Source organism: Apodemus sylvaticus, chromosome 13 (genome assembly GCF_947179515.1).
Source record: "Apodemus sylvaticus chromosome 13, mApoSyl1.1, whole genome shotgun sequence".
Taxonomy (NCBI): domain Eukaryota; kingdom Metazoa; phylum Chordata; class Mammalia; order Rodentia; family Muridae; genus Apodemus; species Apodemus sylvaticus.
In genome coordinates, this window is record NC_067484.1 from 20806904 (window position 1) to 20830132 (window position 23229).

Here is a 23229-nt window from a genome sequence, read left to right on the forward strand (position 1 = left end):
AACAATCAAATCTTGGCTTAATTTTAGCCCATCTACAGAGTCCAGTGATCTCCACTTCCAAACATGGGTCAAATGCAGTCACACTGAGAATCAGTCCATCAGTCCAATCTTGCTTGTCTTGAACTAGAATGTGATATCATTACAACTTATTTTCACATTTCTGTTCACCTAAATACACTCACTCACACAGTACCACTTCTTCCTGCTCCGCACTTGTCCACTGCCCAAGATACCTTAAGATAATCTTTTTTAAAATGCAGATTTTAAAAAACAATTCTCATTTGATCCTCTACTACTTAGTCAAACATTCAAACTTCTCCAGGTCCCTAAAATACTAAGTGAATTCTTAATTTATTCTCCCTCCATGTGAATCCTTCAATGCAGGAAGGCGCTCACTACCTTGGAATCTTGATGCTGGCCCTTTCCTCCAGCTATAAGACTCTGCCTCAGTGATTTGCTGCTCTCTAGAGATCAGCTCAAACCTTAGGAAGCCAAAGCAGCTTCTTTAACCTTTAACCTCGATTGCTCTCTATCCCATTACTGCACTTGTCTTCTTTTGAGGTCATTACTATTTCAAACTTCTTTAATGGCTAACTCTCTCTCAGGAACTTTCTATTTGCTCATCACTACACCCCCATTTGTCTAGAAAACAATATGGTACACATACCAAGCACATCATCAGCATATGTAAAAACAAACCAAGCCAGTAACTTAAGATACGTGTGAAACATAGTAAAAGAAATGGCTAATTAGTCTATCAAACAAGGCAGAAAACAAACTACTACATCTGCCAAGCAGAAAGTCTGGTACATTGGGACCCATTATCTACAGGCATCAGGTGATCAAAGCTCACTGGAAACAAACAGAGCCAGCCCTCACCTAAGACATTGCCATCACTCAGGAAATTCTGTCTTCTGGGCAGATACATACAGTGTCACATGCTATAATGTACAAAGAAAACATTGGAATATACTTTAAAAACAACCTGTCACAAGCCTCCGTTGTGCTGTACTACCTATAGAATGATTAATTACAATTACACTCAATTTCAACCTCTTAAGAACAGGTCCTTCCAGTGTAAGATGCCAGCCTCTGAGCCAACTTCCAACTGCAATGCAAGTTGAGACGCTGCCTCGTCTACTGTCTTTTCTTAAAAGTGTGTCTCAGCAGCCTCCCTAACTATTTACTGATGGACCAAGGCGGGAGGAAACTAGCACTTGTCAGTCGTAGTTTTGAGTATTTGTTTAACTTCTATTCAATGAGTATTTAGTCAGTTTTCAGGCACCAAGATGAGACTAGCATGTAACTTTAAGTAACAGAGATAAAACAATATATCTCACTCAGTATTGCTTAAAAGTCACTACTCAAGAAAATAATCCTTAAAATACTCAAGGCTTAACAGAACAAAATAGTTTACTTTAATAATTCCTCTATACAGATGAAGTGCTGCAGGCTCCCTCCCCCAGCACAGTGCCCACCCACTTACCTTGGTATGGTGACACACTTAGTATTGCAATTCTGAGTGGTGATGGCTTTCTCAAGCTCATCTAATCGTCCTGTTTTCTTTAGCTTTTTCACCAGACTTTTCACTGCTTTTTCACACCACTTTTCTTCCTGTCCATTCTGTTCTCCACCACCTGCTCCTCCAGACCCACCGGCTGATTTTTTCCATCCCAGAAGTCTCTTCACCACTGGCGGAGTGAATGGCAAGATGGACGACATTTTCTTACCAAAGGTAACAATCCACACTCAGAAACAGTCAGGTAAATCTACCCTAGAAAAGACATTGAAACAGTATTTTTAAGCTACAGCATACAACAGAAATTCAAACTCTTCTCTTATTTGAAGTTCTTTCTATACTGATGAAGATGCCATCTTCACTACTTTAAATGAATTATGGCACTTAATTCTTCTGAAAATCAAGAAGATTCAAATCTTTGGCAAATACAGTTTTGCAAATAAAATCTTTGTCAATGCTCTGGACAATTCATTTTACTAAGACCATTTCTCTTTATTAACCCTTTCAAATTAGCACTTGATGAAGATTTAAGATATTTTCACAAACACCAAGTTTTTCACATTTTTAGGACTTTAGTCTACTCTCAAAATATTTAAGAAAAACAGTCTTGGAGACGAAATAGTTAAGTGGTAGTATGCTTGCCTAACATAAAGAGGCTCTGAGTTTAATCACCCCACCCTCCAACAGTAAGGAGTGGAGGACACTTAAAAATATATACACACCCAATGTTCACAGAGTTTTGCACTTCATTAAGAATAAAGAAAGAAAAGTGATCAAACTTGTAGAGAAAAGGTTTTACTCAACTTCATCTGCTTTAAGAAATCCCTTTAATCCCATATATCTTAATACCCTCTTCATCTTTATTTAATGATGTACACAGTAAAATTATGCATATTTTTATTCCTATATCAAAGTGTCATTCTGTAATATCTTTTATTTTATGTATAGTAACGGGCTTATAAGAACTCTTCCAAGCATCAACCTCAGGTGTTTGCTATTGATTCCCTAAGGAAATGATGGGCTAACACCTTTATGTCGCTACTTATTTTCCTCACTATACAAACCATCTGTAAGACGGGCAGTGGTGGCGCACACCTTTAATCCCAGCACTTGGGAGGTAGAGGCAGGTGGATTTCTGAGTTCGAGGCCAGCCTGGTATTGTTGTTGCTGTTTAAGGAAAATTAAGGTAGTACCATATCTTAGTCGTTGCAACAAGTGGCAGTATTGCTGCTTATAAAAGTAAATAATAGTGTATAAAATTGTGTTCCAACCAAGTCTTCCATCTTTATCTCTGGTATTTCCTAATACCAGAGTGAGTTCCAGGACAGCCAGGGTTACACAGAGAAACCCTGTCTGGGAGATGGGGTGGAGACAAACATTTGTAGTTCTAAGAATTATCTGATGAGATCAGCAGCTTACTATGTAAGCACATTTTTAATACCTTGTTGTACTTATCAGAATTAATTTGTCTTTTCATTTGCTTATGTTTATATACTTAGCACCAAATTTTCCTATTCTATGCCAGTCTCTCAATTAAAAGGTCAATCAAGCTGTTTTTAATTCTGCATGCAGCCTGGCATCCTAGAGTGTAGTACCCTCCTTTGGCCTGAAGCATTACTACTGTCCTAGGAACCCCCTTCACCTCTCTGTGAGCTAAAGTTGTTATTTTCCTAATACCACGTCTCTATCATCCTGATTAACTGCATCTATTGTTTCATGGGGTATTTCCAAGAAAGAGATAAAGATGGAAGACTTGGTTGGAACACAATTTTATACACTATTATTTACTTTTATAAGCAGCAATACTGCCACTTGTTGCAACGACTAAGATATGGTACTACCTTAATTTTCCTTAAACAGCAACAACAACCACACACACACACACAGTCTCAAATAGTTATTTTAACCCTGTAACTTAGTACCCATAAGCAAAGGACAAAGATCCTCTTCTTGATCCTTTTGAGAGACTGGTATCATCTATTACCTACCATTTGCCTGGATAGTTCAAAAGAAATTTCATATTATGGTTGTTTTAAGTCCTGGTAAAAAACAGACAATGTAACTGATTTGGACAGCTTGCCTCCTGAGTTGTTTTAAATCTAGAACAATTCCTATCATCTGCTTTTCTTTTTCTTCATAAAACTGATTCAGGAAGTAACATCTAGTCTCTATGTGAGTTTACAAAGTGTGTTCTTTGTAGTGTCACTACTCTTCTATTTGAACAACAGGAGGCTAGCTATACACACTTTCGATTATATTTCAACCTACAACCAGACACTGTATGTCCTACCTGTTGTAACAGCTAGTGACAAACTGTACCTGTTTGTAGGCTAAGAACATCTTCCTTCATCCTTCATTCAATATGATCTCCCTTTAATGACAGATCTATTTATTAGGACTGCTTTCTAATTCTAGTCCACCTATTATTAGATTTAATTCTTTAAAAGGAACTTTTCCTCATGAACTAGAGCTGTGTATTTATCCTAAAACACATTTACTTTATTTAAGCTAAGCCAGGTTCAATGTTTAAGTATTTCACTTTAATGTCCATTATGTCTAGTTTCCTGGGGCTACTGTCATAAATCACCACAAACTCTTATAAGGGCATTTGCCACTTATCAACAAAATTCAGAACAATCTCATTTCAAGATCTGTAAGTGCATCTTTTAAAACCCTTTTATCCAAATAAATTCATATTCACAGATGTATATGGAAGGGGTGTGTGTGTCCACTAGTAAACTGTAACTCTGATTAACCCTTGTTTCCCTGTCTCTTAATACTAAAAATCTTGGTTTGAATAAATAGTCACTTGTATTACCTTTATATTATTTTACTATATATGAGAAAAAGTTCGAAATAATACCAAAGTTCTAGAACTAGGATTACTAGTTTACGATTTCTTTGCAGCTCTATCTACTGAGGACAATAAAAGGACTGCCCTGAAAGTCACCTAAAACAACCACTTCCTCCAGAGGTATTGGCAACCTGAGAGAGCTACGAGTCATTTCTGTTCCATGTTTTACACTCACGTCCCTGTACACATAACCAGTATCTGCCCACCCTATGAGCTTCTTCACAGAAACCATTCCTCTAGCTTTCTTTCTCCAGTCTATTGTTCACCGCAGACCCAGACACCTGCACCCACTCTCACCATGCTCACGTGACGCACAGCACTATCCTGTAACTAGGGATCTGCACCAACTTTACTTCCTGAAGTCATTCTGCATTCATTCATACAGTGAACTTGAACACAGGCCAAATTAAAGTATCCAAACTGAACCACAAAGGTGTGTGCAGGGTGGAGATGCCAGAACATTCAAGAAGAAATGTTAATTATGCTTATTTAATGTCTAGTCTCCCTGGTTTGCGATGTCTCAGCACGTGGAGCTACAGCCGAGTGCAGTGTAGTGGGCAGAGCCCGCAGAGCAAGACGGAAGCTTGGCCTTCATCTCCAGCAAGAAGGGAAAGGCAGACTCACATGAAAACAAAGATGGAGAATGGTCAAACCAACTTGGAGAATTCAAAGAGAAACTAAATGATCTACATCACCTCATTTCAAGACTTAAAAAAAAAAAAACCTAAAAAACTCAAAAAGCCTTAGTATTACAGAGTAGGCACAAAGGGAAAGCTTACAATTCTAGGCATAACAGTATGTCCAGGAAGAGCCTACAGTTTACAGCTTACTTTCCACTAAGGTACCAAGTCAGTCTTCTTGTCAACAACTTTTCAATATGTAAATGATAAACATCTACCACTTCCTCAGATCATTCTTCATGACTAGGCAGAACCTTAAGTTCTAGGAGGACAGTATTTCCATAACCTTAAAAACTTAAAAACCACAAATTCCTATAAAGTAAACCATCAAAGCTAAATAAAACTCATATGAAAGTTACACTGAAAGTAGACAAGCACAGACGGGGAAATTTTACAGCACATCTGGCAAATGGCTATAGTTTAAAATATATAAAACTGAAAAAACAAAACAAAACAAAGAAATATAGTTTGCTAAATAAGAGAAAAAATTACATTTAATTAAATTACATTTAATTAAAAGAGAGTAATAGAACTACTAGGAGGTGTTTAGTACTACCCACTATCAGAAAAATAAATTAAAACCAAAATGAAATACTGTTTCACATCACTTAGGACAGTATCAAGTGTTGGTAAGAACACAGGCTACCTTAGTAGCCTGCCACTGATGTACCAAATTCCCCCACAAATGGACTAAATCAAGGTTTCAGTCAGGCTGGGTCCTTCTGTGTGCCTTTCCTTCCTCATATGAGGGCAACACTCTGCCACCTCCTTTTTGTCATTAAACCTCTCACTCACTAAGGACATTATGACTACATTTAGGATTTATCGAGATCATCCAAACTAATAACCCCATCTCAAGATCTTAGAGTTTTTATATGTATAAAGTCGTTTTGCCATATATAGTAGCATTTACAGGTTCTGGTCACTGTGGCCTAAACATCTGTGGGGAACATTTGGCCTACCTTACAACAATGGCTTACCCCTGCATGTGAAACATTGCTGATAAAGGCATAAAATGACACAGTGCTTTCCTAAAGAGTCATGCATCTCCCCACAATACCATTATACTCCCAGAGACATATTCAAGAAAAAGGAAAGGGGGGGGGGCGGCTATGAGCTGAGTTCCATTCCCCAGAACCCACACAATGGAAGGAGAGAACCACTCCTAGCTATCCTCCTATAAGCACTCCATAGCATATACTCCCTGTTCCCCAAATAACAAATGGAGAACAAATTCTTCAAAGAAAAATGAAACCATGCCTCCCCACCAAAAAAAAGACTTGTATCAACTGAGAATATAGTGATACAGGTAGCTGAGAGTCAAGGCTAACTTCAGCAAAACTCACTGGTAGATAGGGACTGGAAGTATAATGGTATTGTGGGGAGCACTGACAGCTTTCACAATAGCAACAGCAAAAAAAAAAAAGCTAATGTTGCTAACAAGATTCTGGAACTTTCCTTAGCAATACAGCAGACCCAGTGGGCAAGTAGATTTTGCTCAGCTAGGGAGTTGTAAGGCAATAAAGAAAACAATCAGAACGCAACAGGAGCTGTTAAACTGTCAACAGGGGCTGACTAATAAAACATAAGCAAGCACCGCAACGCATCAAGTTTCATTTGACAAAAAGGCAGGCACCTGATAACTTCATGCCCCTAGCAGAAAGCAAAGGGTCCTTTTGGCCCTGCTGTGTTCCTACTGTTCCATTGAGTATGCTCCAGGGAAGCCAACTGTGTAATGCCATGTGACACAGCCTCTTCCTAGCACAGAGAACATGATCAATTCAACCTTTGGAAGGGAGAGGTACCACAGAAGTGACACCAGAGCAGACATCTCAAACAAATAGCTAAGAGTTCACCATGTCTTCTTAAGTCACCAGTTTTGGAGCTAATCACTAGTGTGGGCACTGGAAGCATGGTCAGAATATGAGAGCAGTTAAAGCCAAGTTGTCTTTGTGCTTATCAAAAAGACTGTTAAATTAGTAATTTCAGAAACAACTTACACGGCCTAATTAATGTCCAACTGGATGTGGGCATTTATGATTCCAAGGCTCTGGTATGGTTTGGCAGGCAGTATATACAGGTACATTCAAGTCCATCAGGAACACCAGGGGGGCAGCTTTCCAGAGCAGGCCCCAGGATCAGTTTATACACACTAATACACTAGGAGATGTGCCAGTCACACAGCTAGGGCCACATAAAATACAGGAGAACCAGAGAAGCCAGAAAGGGCACAGGGACAGGCAGACCAAGCTTAGCAGACACAACTGCAGGCCAGTCAACCCCAAGACTTGCCTTGTGGCCATTGACCTGTTGTGCTACTGAGAATTTAATCTTTCAGGAGAAATCATCTTTCTGTATTAGTGACTGATCTGTATGCCTGTGAAAAACTGTTAGAAAAAGAAAAGTTCTAAGACTTTTTACCTTAAAAGTTTCTATACTATGTGAAGTGGAAACTTCTAGTTTCTTTGGAAAGTTATGTCAAATGATGTTTTGCTGGGGCACACAGGTGAAAGAATGTTTTCCTGAAGTAGACACAGGTGAAAGAATGTTTTATGTTTTGATATATCAAACACATGAAAAGACCCAGGCTGAAGGAGTATGAATACAACCCACAGACAGTGGAGAAGAGCACTGAGCCTTGGGTTGGTTTGCTCCACCTTGCTAATCTTTGCTAACATCACACATGTATTGGTTCACTCAACTTGTAATAAGGCAGCCACTGAGAGAACTTGCCCAAGAACTGCTCCCAAGGTCCCTGCCGCAGCTCGCTGCTTCTGCTACCTCTCCTCAGGCTGGGTGGAGAGTCACTGGGCTTTTTCAGGATTGAACTACAGCTGCCAGTCTGTGCCAGTGCCCGCCTGCCCACCCGCCAGCCAGGTCGCCTGCCCGCCTGCCCGCCCGCCTACCTAGAGGACTGCCTGCAGCTGCTCGGTCATCGTATTTGGTGTTTGTTATTGAACTGAACTGCTGCCAAAGAAGATTGAGCTCACCCCTAAAGAACTAACCACTTCCCCCACATCCTAATAACTCTTTTCTTCCACTACCTCTGCTGTAGTGGGATAGCGAACAGGTTGAACACTTATTAAAAGTAGGTTGCAAAATATCTGTGCCTACAGCTTTGAGTTCAAACATTCCAGTCACAAAAATTTAGCCAAAAAACAAATAAAAATTAAACTTCTTGACCATCAGGGAAAAACTCTAAGAGATTCTCCTTAGTATCAGAAAAATCCCTGCAGATTTTTACTATTTGGGGTGAAGATATGAAATGAAAACAACTTAAGTTTAAACCTGTTTTTGGTTATCTGAATCACATGACCTGTGCAGTAATATATCAGTGTCCCTTATTGTACCAGATCAATTATGACCAATCTGGAACCAAGCAAACAATTACCAGCAGTAACTTTCCTTATCACAGTAAGCAGGCTGGCCAACACTCTCTGGATGATTTTTACATTATATCGTAACATTGTCAGCAATACTAATTACAATATTGGATGGTCGTTTATTGTACTTTAAATAAAAGTATTTAGCCATTGCTTGAAATGCAAATGCATTGAAAATAAAATGACAAGACATGGTGATTTGTTCCAAGTTAAATACAAATGGAACCAAAATAAAACTCAACTTCTAATCATACCACAAAAAATGTGAACATGTCATTTACAGAACAGAAAGGCTTTCTTCAATAGTGTGGCAGCAAGCTCGCGGACATGAGGGGTTTTTAATGTTGTTTGCTAGCATCTGCAAGAACTAAGTTCAAATGCTACCGGTTCTATTTCCTGAACTAAATGATACTTATATAATGCAGGTTTTTAAAGAACAGAAAGTCAGCCTTGATGCCAAAGACAGTTTAAAAACTATCTTAGTAAAACTAAGAGTCCAAGATTACTCACTGGAAAATTTTGATTAGGTACAGTCAGACTATACTGAGTTTCTAGCAAAGTCTTCTAATTATTAATAATCCCTCCTAACTTTAGCAAACAGCATTATCTACATACTTTATTGAACCACGATTCCTCTTTTTTTGCAGTATTCAACTGTTCTTCTTATAAACCACTTTTGATGTAGATGACACCCAAGAATGTACATTCTTTAAACAAAAAAATAATCAAAAAACTACAAAAAAAAAAAATCCTCCCCAAATGACTAGGGAGGTTTTTCATGCTCTGATGTTATCTTCTGGAATGTATGAGTTCCATATAAAAACCCTACAAAAGATCAGTCAGAAGTGCAGTGCCTTTGTGAAGAAGGAATCTGTGTATGAGAATGTGGTATCTGAAGTTATTTTGAACTGGATCTCCATCAACATGTCACTAAATTTTTTCCTCAAAGGTCTCATACATTTTACTAAATTTACTTATTCCTCTAAGCACCATTATTATTGAGATGGATGTTTTAAAAAAAAGAAAAACCCAAACCAGTAAGGTTCTGAGACTGTCAACTGGAGGTAGGGCAGGTTTAACATGTGCAAGCAGCCCTGAGTTCCATTCCCAGAACACACACTTTATATTAAATGCTATCCTTGACCCATTATGAAATGTTAGGTATGAGCAATAATCAAATATAAGGCATGCCAAATATAGTTAATAAACTCTAAACATCATTCTAATCCCATTCCTTCCAGGTACTTCTCAGGAAGAACTATCCTGTCTGCTTCTGATCACTTATGGGCTCTGTCACACTGTATATCCACAGTTTTGTATACTTTATAAGCTTATGTTGAACCTCAAACTCTGCGACTATCTGTGCTAACCTATACATACAGATCTATCCCCTTACTCACTCACTCCGTGCATAGCCCAAGCCCACTCGTGATTCTCCTCTTGGCAGCTGCCTGAGTTCCAGTTTCCCACTCTTAGAGAGTCTGGTACATATACTGTTCCTTACTATGTGAATGCTGTCCTGCAGCAAGCACTTTGAAACATTAACTGAAAGTCTTATGGCAAACACACTTCACACTGCAACCTAATGTGTAACTCTTCAGAGACATTCCCTATATACTGTACTCTAATGAACCACGACTGAGTAGGAGAATCAAGGTAGCAGATCCAAGACCTACCAATTTTAGAAAGTCAAAAGGAAAAAGACAGGTAACACATTTTGATTCTGTTTCTAAGATTTTAAAAACATAATAAAGCCATCACCTTGAAAGATACTATCTACAAGGAGAAATGGTACAAAGAACACACAGGTCCAATTTTACCAAGTACTACCAAAGTTCTTAAACCAATTGCCAATCCTCCCGAAATCATGAGCCTTTTCAATTATTACTAATACATGACATACTGGGCCTTCTAATTTTAGTTAGGTTTCATATACAGAGGTTGTGATAAGGACTTTGGGGACATCTGCCACTGCTGACTATTCAGGATCCTATTCCTAGCACCCTTGGTTCATATTCACTGTCTTTTCTCTTAGTTCACAACCACCAGGTATATATTCATAAGCTTTACATGTCTCCATTCAGCAAGTGATTTTTGAAGGTCTTTTGTATACTTTAATATTTCACACCAACGTGTTCAGATGTATCAACCAGCTAGTCTAAGTGTTATTTAGTGGTATACATCACTTCTACCTTTAAGATCATCCCATGTGGTTTAGCCTGTACTTGTCTAGCTAACACATTTAACATTTTACCTCTAGTAGCCTATTTGGAATGGATTTCTACATACAGTGTCCTCCTCAATACACTGGGTTTTTGGGCTCTTTGGTTTTCTTCTGGTAGCATATGCCTGAGGCAAATACCATTATACCTTAACCACTAAAGCTTCATGCTACACCCAGGTAGTTTCTTCTACTTGCCTCTCAAGATGCCCTCAGCTGCTGCTTCAGCCATCATGGCTGCCTGCGGCTGCTGACCCACACCATCCCATGATGGAGGCTTGCTCTTTCTGGATCCATTAAACATTCTGACTCATCAGAAGTCCTTCTTTCTGTAAGTTGCCTTGATCAGTGTTTTATCACAGCAAAAGAAAAGTAACTAATGCGATACAAGCTTATAGACACATTTAATTTACAAAATTTTATTTTATATTTTCTAATTTCTATATATTTATTCACGTTTTTCTCATCCCTGCCTACGAGCAATTTTTCTTCGTTTCTATCTACTTACCCCACTGAGTTATCAAACTACATATTCTATTTTAATTCTTCAAAGGGTGACATTTGTTTGAGTGGGGAATTGACCTCATAGGTAGATTACAGGTAAAGAGAGTAGCCCATTAAAAGGCATAATAAAAGTAACTTTGAATTATAATAATAAAGGATCCAGATATACTGCCTTACATAGCAGATCTCAGCTACAGGGATGCTACAAAGGATGATCTCTTAAGCCCACAGGTTCAAGACCAGTCTAGTACAACCCATACTTCCCTTTAAAAATACATGAATTTAAAAAAGTCTCATAAGACTAGGTAAGGAAAGTGGAATATAAGTAACAGGTAAGAAATAAACAAATACTAAGTGTAAATAACTTAGAAACTATTACCTCTAGGTTGGCTGTAGGGGAAGCTAACTCACAAGGTTTTACTACAGCTGAGAGTGGGGGTCAGGAGGGAGAAAATAAAACTGAAGGGCTGTGAGAACCGATCCTTACGGAAATCCATCATTAAAAGTAACTTCCGAGCTCTCTCTGGGTAACTGCCTCTCTGTCTCACTGTTCTATGGGGTAAAATAGAAGCCCTGACCAGGGAATGGCTAGGTACCACTCGAACAGAGTAAATGAGCACAAGAACACAATAAAGACACTTCCAGACCCTGTCCCTGTTGCCTTCTGCCTCTTAAATGTGAGTTGCCAGACTTTGATGGTCAGATTCTTAAGACTTTTCAAGAGTGTATCAACCAACCTCAGAGAATCCATACACATACGAACCCTGAGAGTGTACCAACAGCCCGCTCAACTCCCTCGTCTGTGAAACTTAAAGGGGACAAGCTTCCTCCACATCTGTTTCTGTCTAGATTTTTTTGTCCCTTCTTAGTGAAGTAATCAGACTATCTAAAGAAAAAATGGCAAATAAAAACAGAAAAGGGGAGCCTCAAGAAAACTGAGATTACATGGAGGGGAGAAAAGTCAATCATCAAGACAGAGCAGTTAAGACAGCAAGACTGAAGCAAGAACAGCATGTGCTCAGAGGGTGAGGAGAGAATAAGAAATCCAAGTGTAAACTGCATTTCTGCACTGAGGCAAAGAAAGGGAACAGAAAACACACACACGCAATAGATCAAGAAAAATATATGAAAACTCCCCCAAAAGTATTAGCAAAAAGAGCAGAAAAGTGAAGAAAACAGGAGGAGAAGAGGTCCGAGGTCCAAATAGGAGTTTCAGAAAAACAACAGAGGTGACGGAGAAGGGCCAAAGATGCCAAGGAAACTGCCTGAAACTAGACAGGTGCTTCCACATAGAAGGCCCATCAGCTGCAGCACAGCAAATGGTCACAACCCACTTGGCCCCACAGCTGATGACAACAAAAAGTCACAATACTGAGGACAAAGCATGAAGTTGGGGAAAACCATACTAAGGATTAGAATGGCTCTGGTTTTCTCTTAAGGTAACTGAAAGATTACAACCAACCTGAGTTTCTCTTCTCCTGGCAACAAAGTGGCTTTCACTGCAGTTTGCTTTAGTGGTGATCAATGCTGTTAAGTGAATTTTCAAACACCCCTGCCCATTTGTACATCTTCAGAGGATTGTCCATATGAATCCTTTACCCATCTTTTAGGGGGTTTTGGTCTAAAATTCCTTAAATACTCTAAATTAAAAAAAAAAAAACAACTTATAAGATATACTATTTCCAACTACAATCTCATTTTGAGAATTCTTACACTTTCTTTTCTTTGATGCACAAACCCTTTTAACTTTCATTAGGTCCAAGGTGCCTTTTCCATTGTGCACGTGCCTGAGGTGTCATTCACATAAGCAGGCCAAGTCTCCTGGTGTGAAGTGGGTGTGGCTCTGCTTTGGCCCCTCTTTCCCTTCACCACTTGTACTTCTGAAAGCATTTCTTTATAATTTCTGTTATGGTTTGGAGTATTAAAAATACTGAGATATTCTACATTTATGTTTTGTACCTATATCCTCGGAGTCCTTATAATCCATTGAAATTCAGACTAACCATTTTAAGAGTTGCCAAGCACACATGGCTAAAGGCTATTATAACAATCTCAAAAGCTCCAAAATATGGCAGAAACTAGTAATAATAGTGACATTTCTGGAAAGTAAAAACTGCAGGTAGGAGGTAAGAGGGAAATTACTTTGCACTTCAATTTCCTATATTGTTGATTTTAATTTTTGTACTATGTGTATAACTACTACCTATGCAAAAAGATAATTAAATTACTTTTCCTTAAGACAGATACTCTTGGCCTACTGGTCTAAAGCTAAAAGACATAGCTGTAGAGCTACTCAATGAGGTGCAAAGGTATCATCCACTGCAGCACTACTTCTAATATCCCAAGATTAAAAGTAACTTAAACATCCTCCAACAAGAGTCCTGGTGAAACATAAGAATATCACAAACTCTCAGGGTAAAGGGCACCAAGCCTGATGAGCGGAGTTAATCCCTAAAACTTATTTGAAGAAGCAACATTCAGAAGCATAAAACATGCATGTGCACATACAATCCCAATTGTGACATAACCAAAACAAAAGGCATTCACTATGAACTGACATAAAGCAACCTACAAGATGAACTTTCAAGTACGATGGCTGGCCATGTCTGCTAAAAGGTAGGACTTGTTCAAGTGTGCTTAGAGGTGAACACAGCCTGGTAGCACGGTCTGCCTTTGCAAAGGCATATGAGGGGCAAGGACTTATGTATCATCTGATTTTCAAGATAGACTAACATACTACTCACATGTATACCATGCCACAGGTAACTGTGGTTGTACTTTCTTTTTATATTTATTCTACTTCACCTTCTTGTGATATTAAAATCCAGCTGAAACTAGTGTTTCCTAATTCTTCTACAGGCAGGATATCTCCCAGAAGCAGACTGTTTCAGAACACCAGAAGAAGCTTTATTTTTGACCTACTTTTTCTATCTCTCAGCTAACACGAGAAACTACGTAGTCTATTTTATCTGACATGTCTGTGTTTGCAGTGAGAGAAATGGATCTAACCTGTGTCTGTTCTGGCAATTTATGTCACCAAAAGAAATCAAGATTAGGTATGGCTGAACATACCTTTAATCTGAGCACTAAAAAGCTGAGTTGGGAAGATCTCAAGTTCCCATCCTGGGCTACATGGGAAGACTATGTCTGGGCAAAGTAAACAAGCAAACAGCATTTGGATAAAGTAGCTCATTCAGGCCAACAGCCATGAAAACGGCACAGCCAGACGAGAAAATACCTCGAACCTTGACATTTCATCTTACGGAATAGGAAAAATCTGGCAAGAAAAATTTTTGGCAAAAGTTGAAATGGAGAAGAAAAGCAGGTGGTAAATACAGAGAGCAAATACAGGGCTGGAGAGATGTCTCAATGGTAGAGGGCTTGTCTAGCATGTGAGAAGCTCTAGGTATAGTCCCAGGTACAGAGAGACAGAGACAGAGAGAGAGAGAGAGAGAGAGAAACCAATTATAAATTGTTCTTTTTAAAGCTACAAAAGGAAGAGAAATTTCAAATATCTTTAAATGGCGGAGGAATATGAAGTATTCCCTAACATATACATGAGTTTTTATAGATCTGGAGCTGGGGAGTTGGCTCAGTGGGTAGGAGCCCTTGCAGCTCCAGATCCATGAGGCCCATGAGGACCTAAGTCTGAATCCCCAGCACCTATGTAAAAATGTATGAACCTGCCGTGAAGGGGTATGAAACAGGAAGTTCCAGGTTCAACACAGGAAAGAAGACAGAGATAGGTTGAGTTAGACACCTGATGTTCTCGGGCTCTGGGGCGGGAGCGCGCACACAAACACAAACACACACACACACACACACACACACATATACACACACCCCAAATAAAACCTACACTAAGGAGGGTTGCTTATGCAGGCTAAATAACCTTAATTCTTCCTAGAGGACCTACAAAAGGTGGACAAGAACCAATTCCAGAGCCAATCACTTGCTCTGATGGCCACATGAGCACCTTGCGCACTCACCCCTACACCATACACACAACAATAAATAAAATAACAATGCTTAAGAGAAACTCAAAAGTAAATATGTCAACCACAACTAAAAAAAGAAAAGAAAAGAAGAGAAGAGAAAAGAAAAGAAAAAAGACAAGACAATGAATGGCTTATAGAGCACCAAAAGCTGCAATGGAAATACTATAAAAAAAAAAAAATCACTATTTTAGACTGTTGGCAATTTATGTTCAAACACTGCACACTAAGCAGAGAAAAATTTCACCAATGATCTGAAATTTCCTGTGTTAGTCAAAGAAATCACTGGTAATGAAGGCAATAAAAAAGGATTTTAAAAATTAAAATGGAGGGCTGGAGAGATGGCTCAGTGGGTAAGAGCACTGACTGCTCTTCCGAAGGTCCTGAGTTCAAATCCCATCAACCACAAGGTGGCTCACAACCATCTGTAAAGAGATCTGACGCCTTCTTCTGGTGTCTGAAGACAGCTACAGTGTACTCATATAGAATAATAAATAAATCTTTTTAAAAAATTAAAGTGTAAAGCTCAGTGGGAGTGCTTGCTGGTATTCAATCACTACCATTACCCTCCCCCAGTAAAATATGTATTTTAAAAAACTGAGAACCAGATTTCTCAACCCTCTAAATATTAAGGTTCTTTCCAAAGTTTGAAGTTAGTAAAGGAAAATGCTAAATGAAAACCCAAGTCAGTCCCATAGAGGATGGTGGGTAATACACCTTTTAACCAAGCAGAAAATATTCACACGTGCACTTCCATGGACTGTTACAACTAAATGTGGGTCTGGTCGTTAGTTCAGTGACTATCTACTCACTTAAGGGGTGAGCTCTGTGTAAACAAGCTGTTCCATTTAATTTAGTGAACAGCCTCCTGACACAGGGAGCACTGCGTAGACAACTTGTTCCATACTGGCCAAATTTACACCTTTAATAGGCTGCACGGAAGCTGCATCTCTATCTTCAGCTCTTAAGAATCAACTTCCCCAGATCATAAACGTACACCAACACAAGACTGCACAGGCCCAAATGCAAGTCAGCGGAGTGCCATGCATTCTTAATGGCCTTCCCAGTTCCCAGGTTGGTCTTGTGGGCTGCAAATTCAACTAAACATATCTAAAGCAGATGGTACCAACAGAACTTCCTATAATGGTGAAAATGGTCTTTATTTGTGATATACAGCAGCCAATACTTGTAATATTGCCAACCAAAGTTAAAGTTAACTAAAATAATATAAAATTTTACTTCAGTTCCTCAGCCTCATCATCTATATTTCAAGTGCTAACCAGGCACCAGAGCCAGCTGCTACCAGACAGATACAGATACACAAGCTTTATTTTGTTTGAATCTTTTCACAGACTGTTCTTCCTTCCTGAGTACATTAAACCTACAACTACCCCACCCGAAAAAGGAAAAGAAGCTGGGCTTTGCTGATAACACAAAGAAATGCAGGCCTTCTTTCAGAGGCAGCTTTTTCTTACTACTGCTTTAAAGACTCGTAGCCAATGAAATACTAGGTTCTCAAGGGAAAAAAAAACCCAAAATACAAAAAACAAAACAAAAAAAGTCAATCTAAAAAAATCAGTAACGGTTTTTCATTAAGTTTCAAATTTTAACAACAAATTGAGAGTTTGTTCAGAATACTGTCATGGGTACAACCATGACAATAATGACAACAAAAAAAGACAGAATGTCTGCAGAGGCCAGGAAGCCAGAAAGAGGCCAGGAAGCATGGAAATGCAGGGGATAAGGAGGTGGTAGAGAGGATTAACAGAACTGATGATGTATAAACAAGTCATATGGAAACCTACTATTTTATAAGCCAACTTGCATTTCCATGAGTTGTTATCAGGGAGATTTCTAAGCCCCTGCAAAACAAACAAAAAACAAGCTATTGCCATTTGTCTTGGTTGACCACAGAATTAATGATTATTGCCAGACACATCACACAACTTATCTCAGCACATAAAGATATCAAGCTATAAACTGAGCTAGAGGCTTCCCTCTGCCAGATAGTTTGTATAGTATTGAAAGGAAAAGTCACCAACTGTTTGGCGTAGCTATAAATCTTAAAACCTATCAATCTGCCAGGCAAGATGTACTTACAGGTGCAACAGTGGCATAACCGTTTTGGGGACAACCAACTGATTCCTGGTACTGTAAACCTGGCCAAAAGCCCATAACTAGCATGGTCACAGGCTATAAGGAAGAACCTACTACTTGTGTTTTGCTAAATGGGCAGGGTATCAAATTGTCATCAAATTCTTATAACTAGCTTCTACAGTGAGCTGGGATGATGGTTAATTCAAGTGCTCAGAACAAGAGGTCTGCTGAGTATTCAGCCCTAAACAGGACATCTATTTCCTCCTCCAAGGCTCAGACATCATCAATGGAAGGAGGGAGAGGGAAAAAACACAATAGAGCCAGAAGATGGGAAGAAGCACTGTAGAGAAGGGATTTGGTGGAAGTGGAAGGGTGTAAGAAAGAATATCCAGGGGTATTTTCAAAGAACACTACACTTGTATAAAACTGTAAAAGAGTATTTCTTAAAACAAATATGAAAACACACCAAACCACCAGGCAACTGTTCTAAGAGAAGACTCAGTTACCAACTAAACAATACCAACTGAGCTACAGAAAGCCACTGGCACCACAGGATGTGAGGCAAGTATGTAGATCACAGAACCGCTCTAAGATATCTACCTATCTGGCCAAACTAGAGGCAATGTGTACAGAGCCATATTGGGGCAGTCTTGCACTTGGTCAGAGTTTGACTTTGGTCAAGGTTAACTTCTCCCAGTTAGCCAGGATTCTGCTCCACTTAGGGTGGAGCGCACGTAGTAAAGGTTAAGTTCATTGTTCTTCCTGGTATAGGGATTCCTGAATTAAACAGGTGACCCACCCAGCTGCCGGAGCAGTCAAGACGAAGACCTCCAAGAGAAGCTAGACAACTTCCACCGGAACTCAGCCTGGAGTCTGGGGGGAAGGGTTTGCCCGAACTGTTATAAGGTCTGGCGCCATTAAAGTTTACGGCTTTGATCAGTGAACATTGACTTAGCCGTACTTTCTTTTCGCCGCTCTTCCCTATGACCCCAAAATTCTCTCAACAGGTAACCCAGTTTACATGTAGCTGCTGGCGGCTACATAGTGGCGCCTGAACGTGGGAAGACCTGGCACGAGAGAATTTCTTGAGGTAGCCCTATCCAGCGAAGCTTCGCAGAAAAAGGTGAAAATTAATGGTGTCCGCACGGTAAGCAACATAGAGGGCAAAACTAGCGCTAGTGAATTCGTGTCTATGGTTGTGAGTGCAGGAATGGATACAGTTTTTCAAGCATACTGCGTGGACCCAGCGCAGGACTGCTTGGGTTGATAAGATAGGGAAATATGGGGAAGGAATTTGGTAGGCATTTGCCCAAAGCTCGTAAGAGCTGATTTCGGCGAAAAGAAAGGGGTTTTTAAAAATAGGCATATGTCCACAGCTTCTAAGAGCTGTTTAAAGAGGAAAATGGATGCAATTGCTTAACAAGCACGCTTAACTTTCTGTGTATCTTTCCGTGTTTGTCCCGGTGCACCGACTGTCTATGTGTATGTTTATGTCCTCTCTGTGTCTTTGTGTGAATGACTGTTTCATGTTAAAAAGAAAAAATTGGTAAAGATTACATCTGCTGGTAACCTCTTGAGCTAGCCACAGTTTGTGTGGGGATTGATTCAAAGCCACGCCGCGGCAGCGTAGCTCACTCACCCAAGACAGAAACATGGCTGGGGAAAAAGCCGCTCTTAAAAGCCCAGAAACCTCGAGATTTGGGAAGACCTTGGTTTGGCTTGTGAAATTCATGTAGTCGCTTTATACATGTTTCTAATTGGTTTTAATGATATAAGGCTTTACATTTCTTGACTAAAGAGTTATAAATTAATTGGTTATTATGTAAAAGGTATAGTGTTATTAAGAAAAGGTTAGTTTAAAACTGGTGATTCAGTGTTAGAGCTATCTTAACTAACTACACGTGGCCTAACGCCACTCATGCTTTGTTCTTGTTTATAATTGGATTTAAAGGTATATTTTGCATGTCTTGACTATAGAGTATTGGCTTAAGTCACTGCACATGATTTAAAAGGTATAATGTTATTAACAAAAGTTAGGTTAAGGCTGGTAGTTTAGGGTAGTCGCCATTTTGAACACGTGGCATGATGGTTAAGGCTGGTAGTTTAGGGTAGTCGCCATTTTGAACACCACGTGGCATGACGCAATCCAGGAAATACAGGCCTTTGGGACGCTCCTAAATTGGCATGGTGTTTCATGTGAATCTTGGCCTGGAGATTAGACTTAATGAAGATTAAGATTTAAAATATTGTCTCTTTAATAAGTTACACTGTTATACACTTGAACATAAGAACTGGCATACAAACCTTGTGCTGTAAATATGTGTTTGCCATTAATTTTAAAGAAAATAGATTGTTTAAAATTGAGATTTGCTTCCAAAATTACAATTGTGCTCTAATATTGCAAGAAAACATTGAGTTACAATAAAAATCAGTGTGTCATTGGCTACAGTTTTCAGTTTGCAGGCTCGTAATTGTTAACATTTTGTAATTAAGATAATTTTAAGAGTGATACTGCTGTCTCCAAAATTAAAAAGGAGATCTCAGTGAAAATGTATTTGATATCAAGCAGGTTCCTTTGACCGTGGAATTACAGGTTTCTTTTGTTTAATCCTCAAAATGTCCTTGCAGGACAGATAGTTTGGGTCTGGTCTTAGATAAAAGGCTCAGATTAGAAGATATTTACATTTGAGGAATCTCATACAATGTCCTTGCCAAGGACTCAAGGTGGATCCTAGGGCAGATAAAAAAAAAAAAAAAAAAAAAAAAAAAAAAAGGTTTTTGACTTATCCAGGTGTGGGTTAAAATGCAGTTCAAATCTATGAAAGGTCAAGGAGGCTATAAAAGCATTAACATTTGGCCTGTCTACTCCCTATAAAATTATTGTAAATTTAAAGGGTTGGTTTTTTGCTTTACATTCTGATAGTTATAAAAGCATTTGCTTCTAATTTTAAAGAAACAACAAAACAATGTCATTAGAAAGTTTTTGCCTCAAGGAATGGCTAACAGCCTTACGTCCTGTGAGGAAAAAATGTTTGTCTCTCTTTCAATACAGAAGTTAAGATCTTAAAAATTTCAGTGTATAATGTTCATAGAATGTTTGTTACAGGCCCTTGCTCCTATAGACTTTTAGAATTTTTAGGTAAATGGCTTTCAAAGGTTGTTAAGATATATTAATTGGCTTTATCTTATATTTACCTCATTTTAAGCTTGCCACAAAAGGTCTTAAACCTCTGTTTTCAAGGTAGGAAACATTTGTTCCTTGCTTCAAGCAACAATCAAATTTATTATTAATGGTTGGTCTATTACATGGCAAGCATTTTTAGGCAAAATTAATAATTGTTATCCAAAAGATAATTTGTACTATCAGATCACATGTTTATTCCTTTAAGTTTCTCCCTGCTTCAACACAGATACCTGAATTGGGTGCTATAGCAGCTATTTTTAAGATGTTAAAGGTCAAGCTTTTAATAATAGTAGATATACATAGCTCATGGTTTATAATTGCTTAAAATTGGTCCATTTTTAATACTGCTAATTTTTAATTTCTACAGTTTATACAAATGTGATTCAAATTTCTAAGAACAAAGGATATGTTCTCTAAATGACTGTCCTTTAGGTATTTGAAATAATTTTATATTTTGTGCACATCAAATTATAAAGATTTGTTCTTGATGTCCTCAATTTCTACCTCTACCACGTAATGGTGTTAATCCTAGAGGACTTAGTTATTACAGATAATGATATTCATATTTCTAATTTAAAAGATAAAAAAAAATATGTACATGTGACTAATGATTCATTTTTAGGCTGTCTAGTTGCAACTGCTCTAACAGAAAAAGCAACTATATTTTATATAATTACATAGTTATTGCCTATGTTATGGTTTATACTTTGTGTTCCAACTTAAATTAATAAAACAATATCTTCTTGGAAGAAAGAAGAGAGGGGAAATTGTGTCCCTGTGCATATAATTTAAATTATGCTTGCATGTTTTAAAAAAAAAAAAAAAAATTTTAAAATTTAGATGCCAAGAAACTCCTTGCTAAATGTATATGACATCTTGTAATTAGACATATTGATGTCTAGGTGAAATGAAGGAATTCACTTACTAACATATGCCATGATCCTGATTTAATATTGGGGGAGAAGGCATGTCCTCTGTTTTTTCCACAGAATGCTGCAGAAGATATGCTGACTGTGTGCTTGCTGAATGCCCAGACCATGGTAACATAAGAGCTATATTGGATATATGTTCTTGACTTACCTCAATTGTTAAATGTCCCAGGTTAGATAAATTGCCTAGCTTCAAGCTTTTAGACTTTGTGGGGCAGAACATGGAGACTGTTATGCTAGCTTAGGAAAAATTAATTAGAAGAGTTAAAATGACCCTTCTCCTTATTGTGCTCAGCTGACTCAACCATAGACTGGTCTAGAAATAATTCCAATTTTGAAGATTCCAATTTTGAAGATGGCTAACAATCTTCAGCCAGCTGTGTTAATTTAACATATAGTCTCCACTTTTCCTGAGAAGTAACAGCATATTTCTTGATTCACAAGGCTACCTCTCCCACCTCAGAGGCCAAGCTTTGGATCCTTAAAGTTGTTAATTTACAACTGAATTGGATACTTCTGGGACAAGTTAATCCTATTCCACCTTTAACTCTTGACCTTGTCTGTTAAGCAGACTGGCTGTCTCCACCCAGGCTCACCTGGATGGAGAGATTACATGTCTGTTAAAGACACTTGCAGACCCCCCTGGCTTCAAAACTTACACAAGTGGATCTCCAAAGAGGGAGCCACATAGAACTCAGATCTATGTGTGTTTGTTTTTGAACAAACATGGGTACCAGCGAGACGTGCGAGGCAAAGCACTGCATGGGGAGGTGAATTTCTGCTTCTGAGTCCCCAGGAAGTACACCTAATTGCATAGGGGTTAACGTCGAGAGGCTGTCCTTAAAATAATAAGGGAGCCTATTACCCCTCCTCTGAAAAAGACGTTATACAATATTTAAGAGGAATTACGGTCAATGCTTCCCCTCCTGGTTAAGGCCCGCCTTCTTATGAAGGATATTTATCCACTTGTTTTCTACCTCCTCGTGTTCAAATTAATAAAAAAAGGGAGGACATGTACAGAGCCATATTGGGGCAGTCTTGCACTTGGTCAGAGTTTGACTTTGGTCAAGGTTAACTTCTCCCAGTTAGCCAGGATTCTGCTCCACTTAGGGTGGAGCGCACGTAGTAAAGGTTAAGTTCATTGTTCTTCCTGGTATAGGGATTCCTGAATTAAACAGGTGACCCACCCAGCTGCCGGAGCAGTCAAGACGAAGACCTCCAAGAGAAGCTAGACAACTTCCACCGGAACTCAGCCTGGAGTCTGGGGGGAGGGTTTGCCCAAACTGTTAAAAGGTCCGGCGCCATTAAAGTTTACGGCTTTGATCAGTGAACATTGACTTAGCCGTACTTTCTTTTCGCCGCTCTTCCCTATGACCCCAAAATTCTCTCAACAGGTAACCCAGTTTACATGTAGCTGCTGGCGGCTACAGCAATGTCTAAATCCAACTGACTTAGTAAAATTATGTTTTTTATATCAAATTACTGAAGTGACTTAGAACTATGTTTAATGACATAAATCTAGAATCATAACTGAAGGCATCACCACAACATGTAGAGAAATAACTGAAATTGATCAGTGGCAGTAAAACTAGTTTCTTTAATACTGCTAAATCAGGCAAGGCTGACTTTCTTATAAGAAGGCCACCAACAATTTTCTGATAGAGACTTTGAAAATAACCCTGAGGTAGAAAGGAGGACCCAAATAAATAATCAAAGTCATCGGACATTGTGGCTTACACTTGCAATCTTAGCATTTGGTAGTCTAAATCACTGGGCTCAAGACCATGCTGATCTACACAGAAAGTTTGATCTACAGAGAGAGACCTTGTCTCAGTAATTTGTTTTTTCAAAATCAAAGCTAGT

At 38.8% G+C, this 23229-nt stretch overlaps 1 protein-coding gene across 7 annotated transcripts in view; it reads right to left on the bottom strand.

The window, feature by feature from the left end:
* Smad2 (SMAD family member 2) overlaps window positions 1-23229 on the bottom strand; it is a 74473-nt gene that overhangs the window by 47193 nt on the left and 4051 nt on the right. For 5 of the 7 annotated variants that reach the window (XM_052156020.1, XM_052156018.1, XM_052156019.1 and 2 more), the window contains exon 2: window positions 1487-1774. In XM_052156020.1, coding sequence (XP_052011980.1) covers window positions 1487-1722 — 236 coding nt within the window. In that variant the 5' untranslated portion in view covers window positions 1723-1774. Of the gene's footprint in view, window positions 1-1486; window positions 1775-16961; window positions 17019-23229 lie in introns of all 7 variants that reach the window. The other 2 variants (XM_052156016.1, XM_052156017.1) reach the window with 1 other exon arrangement.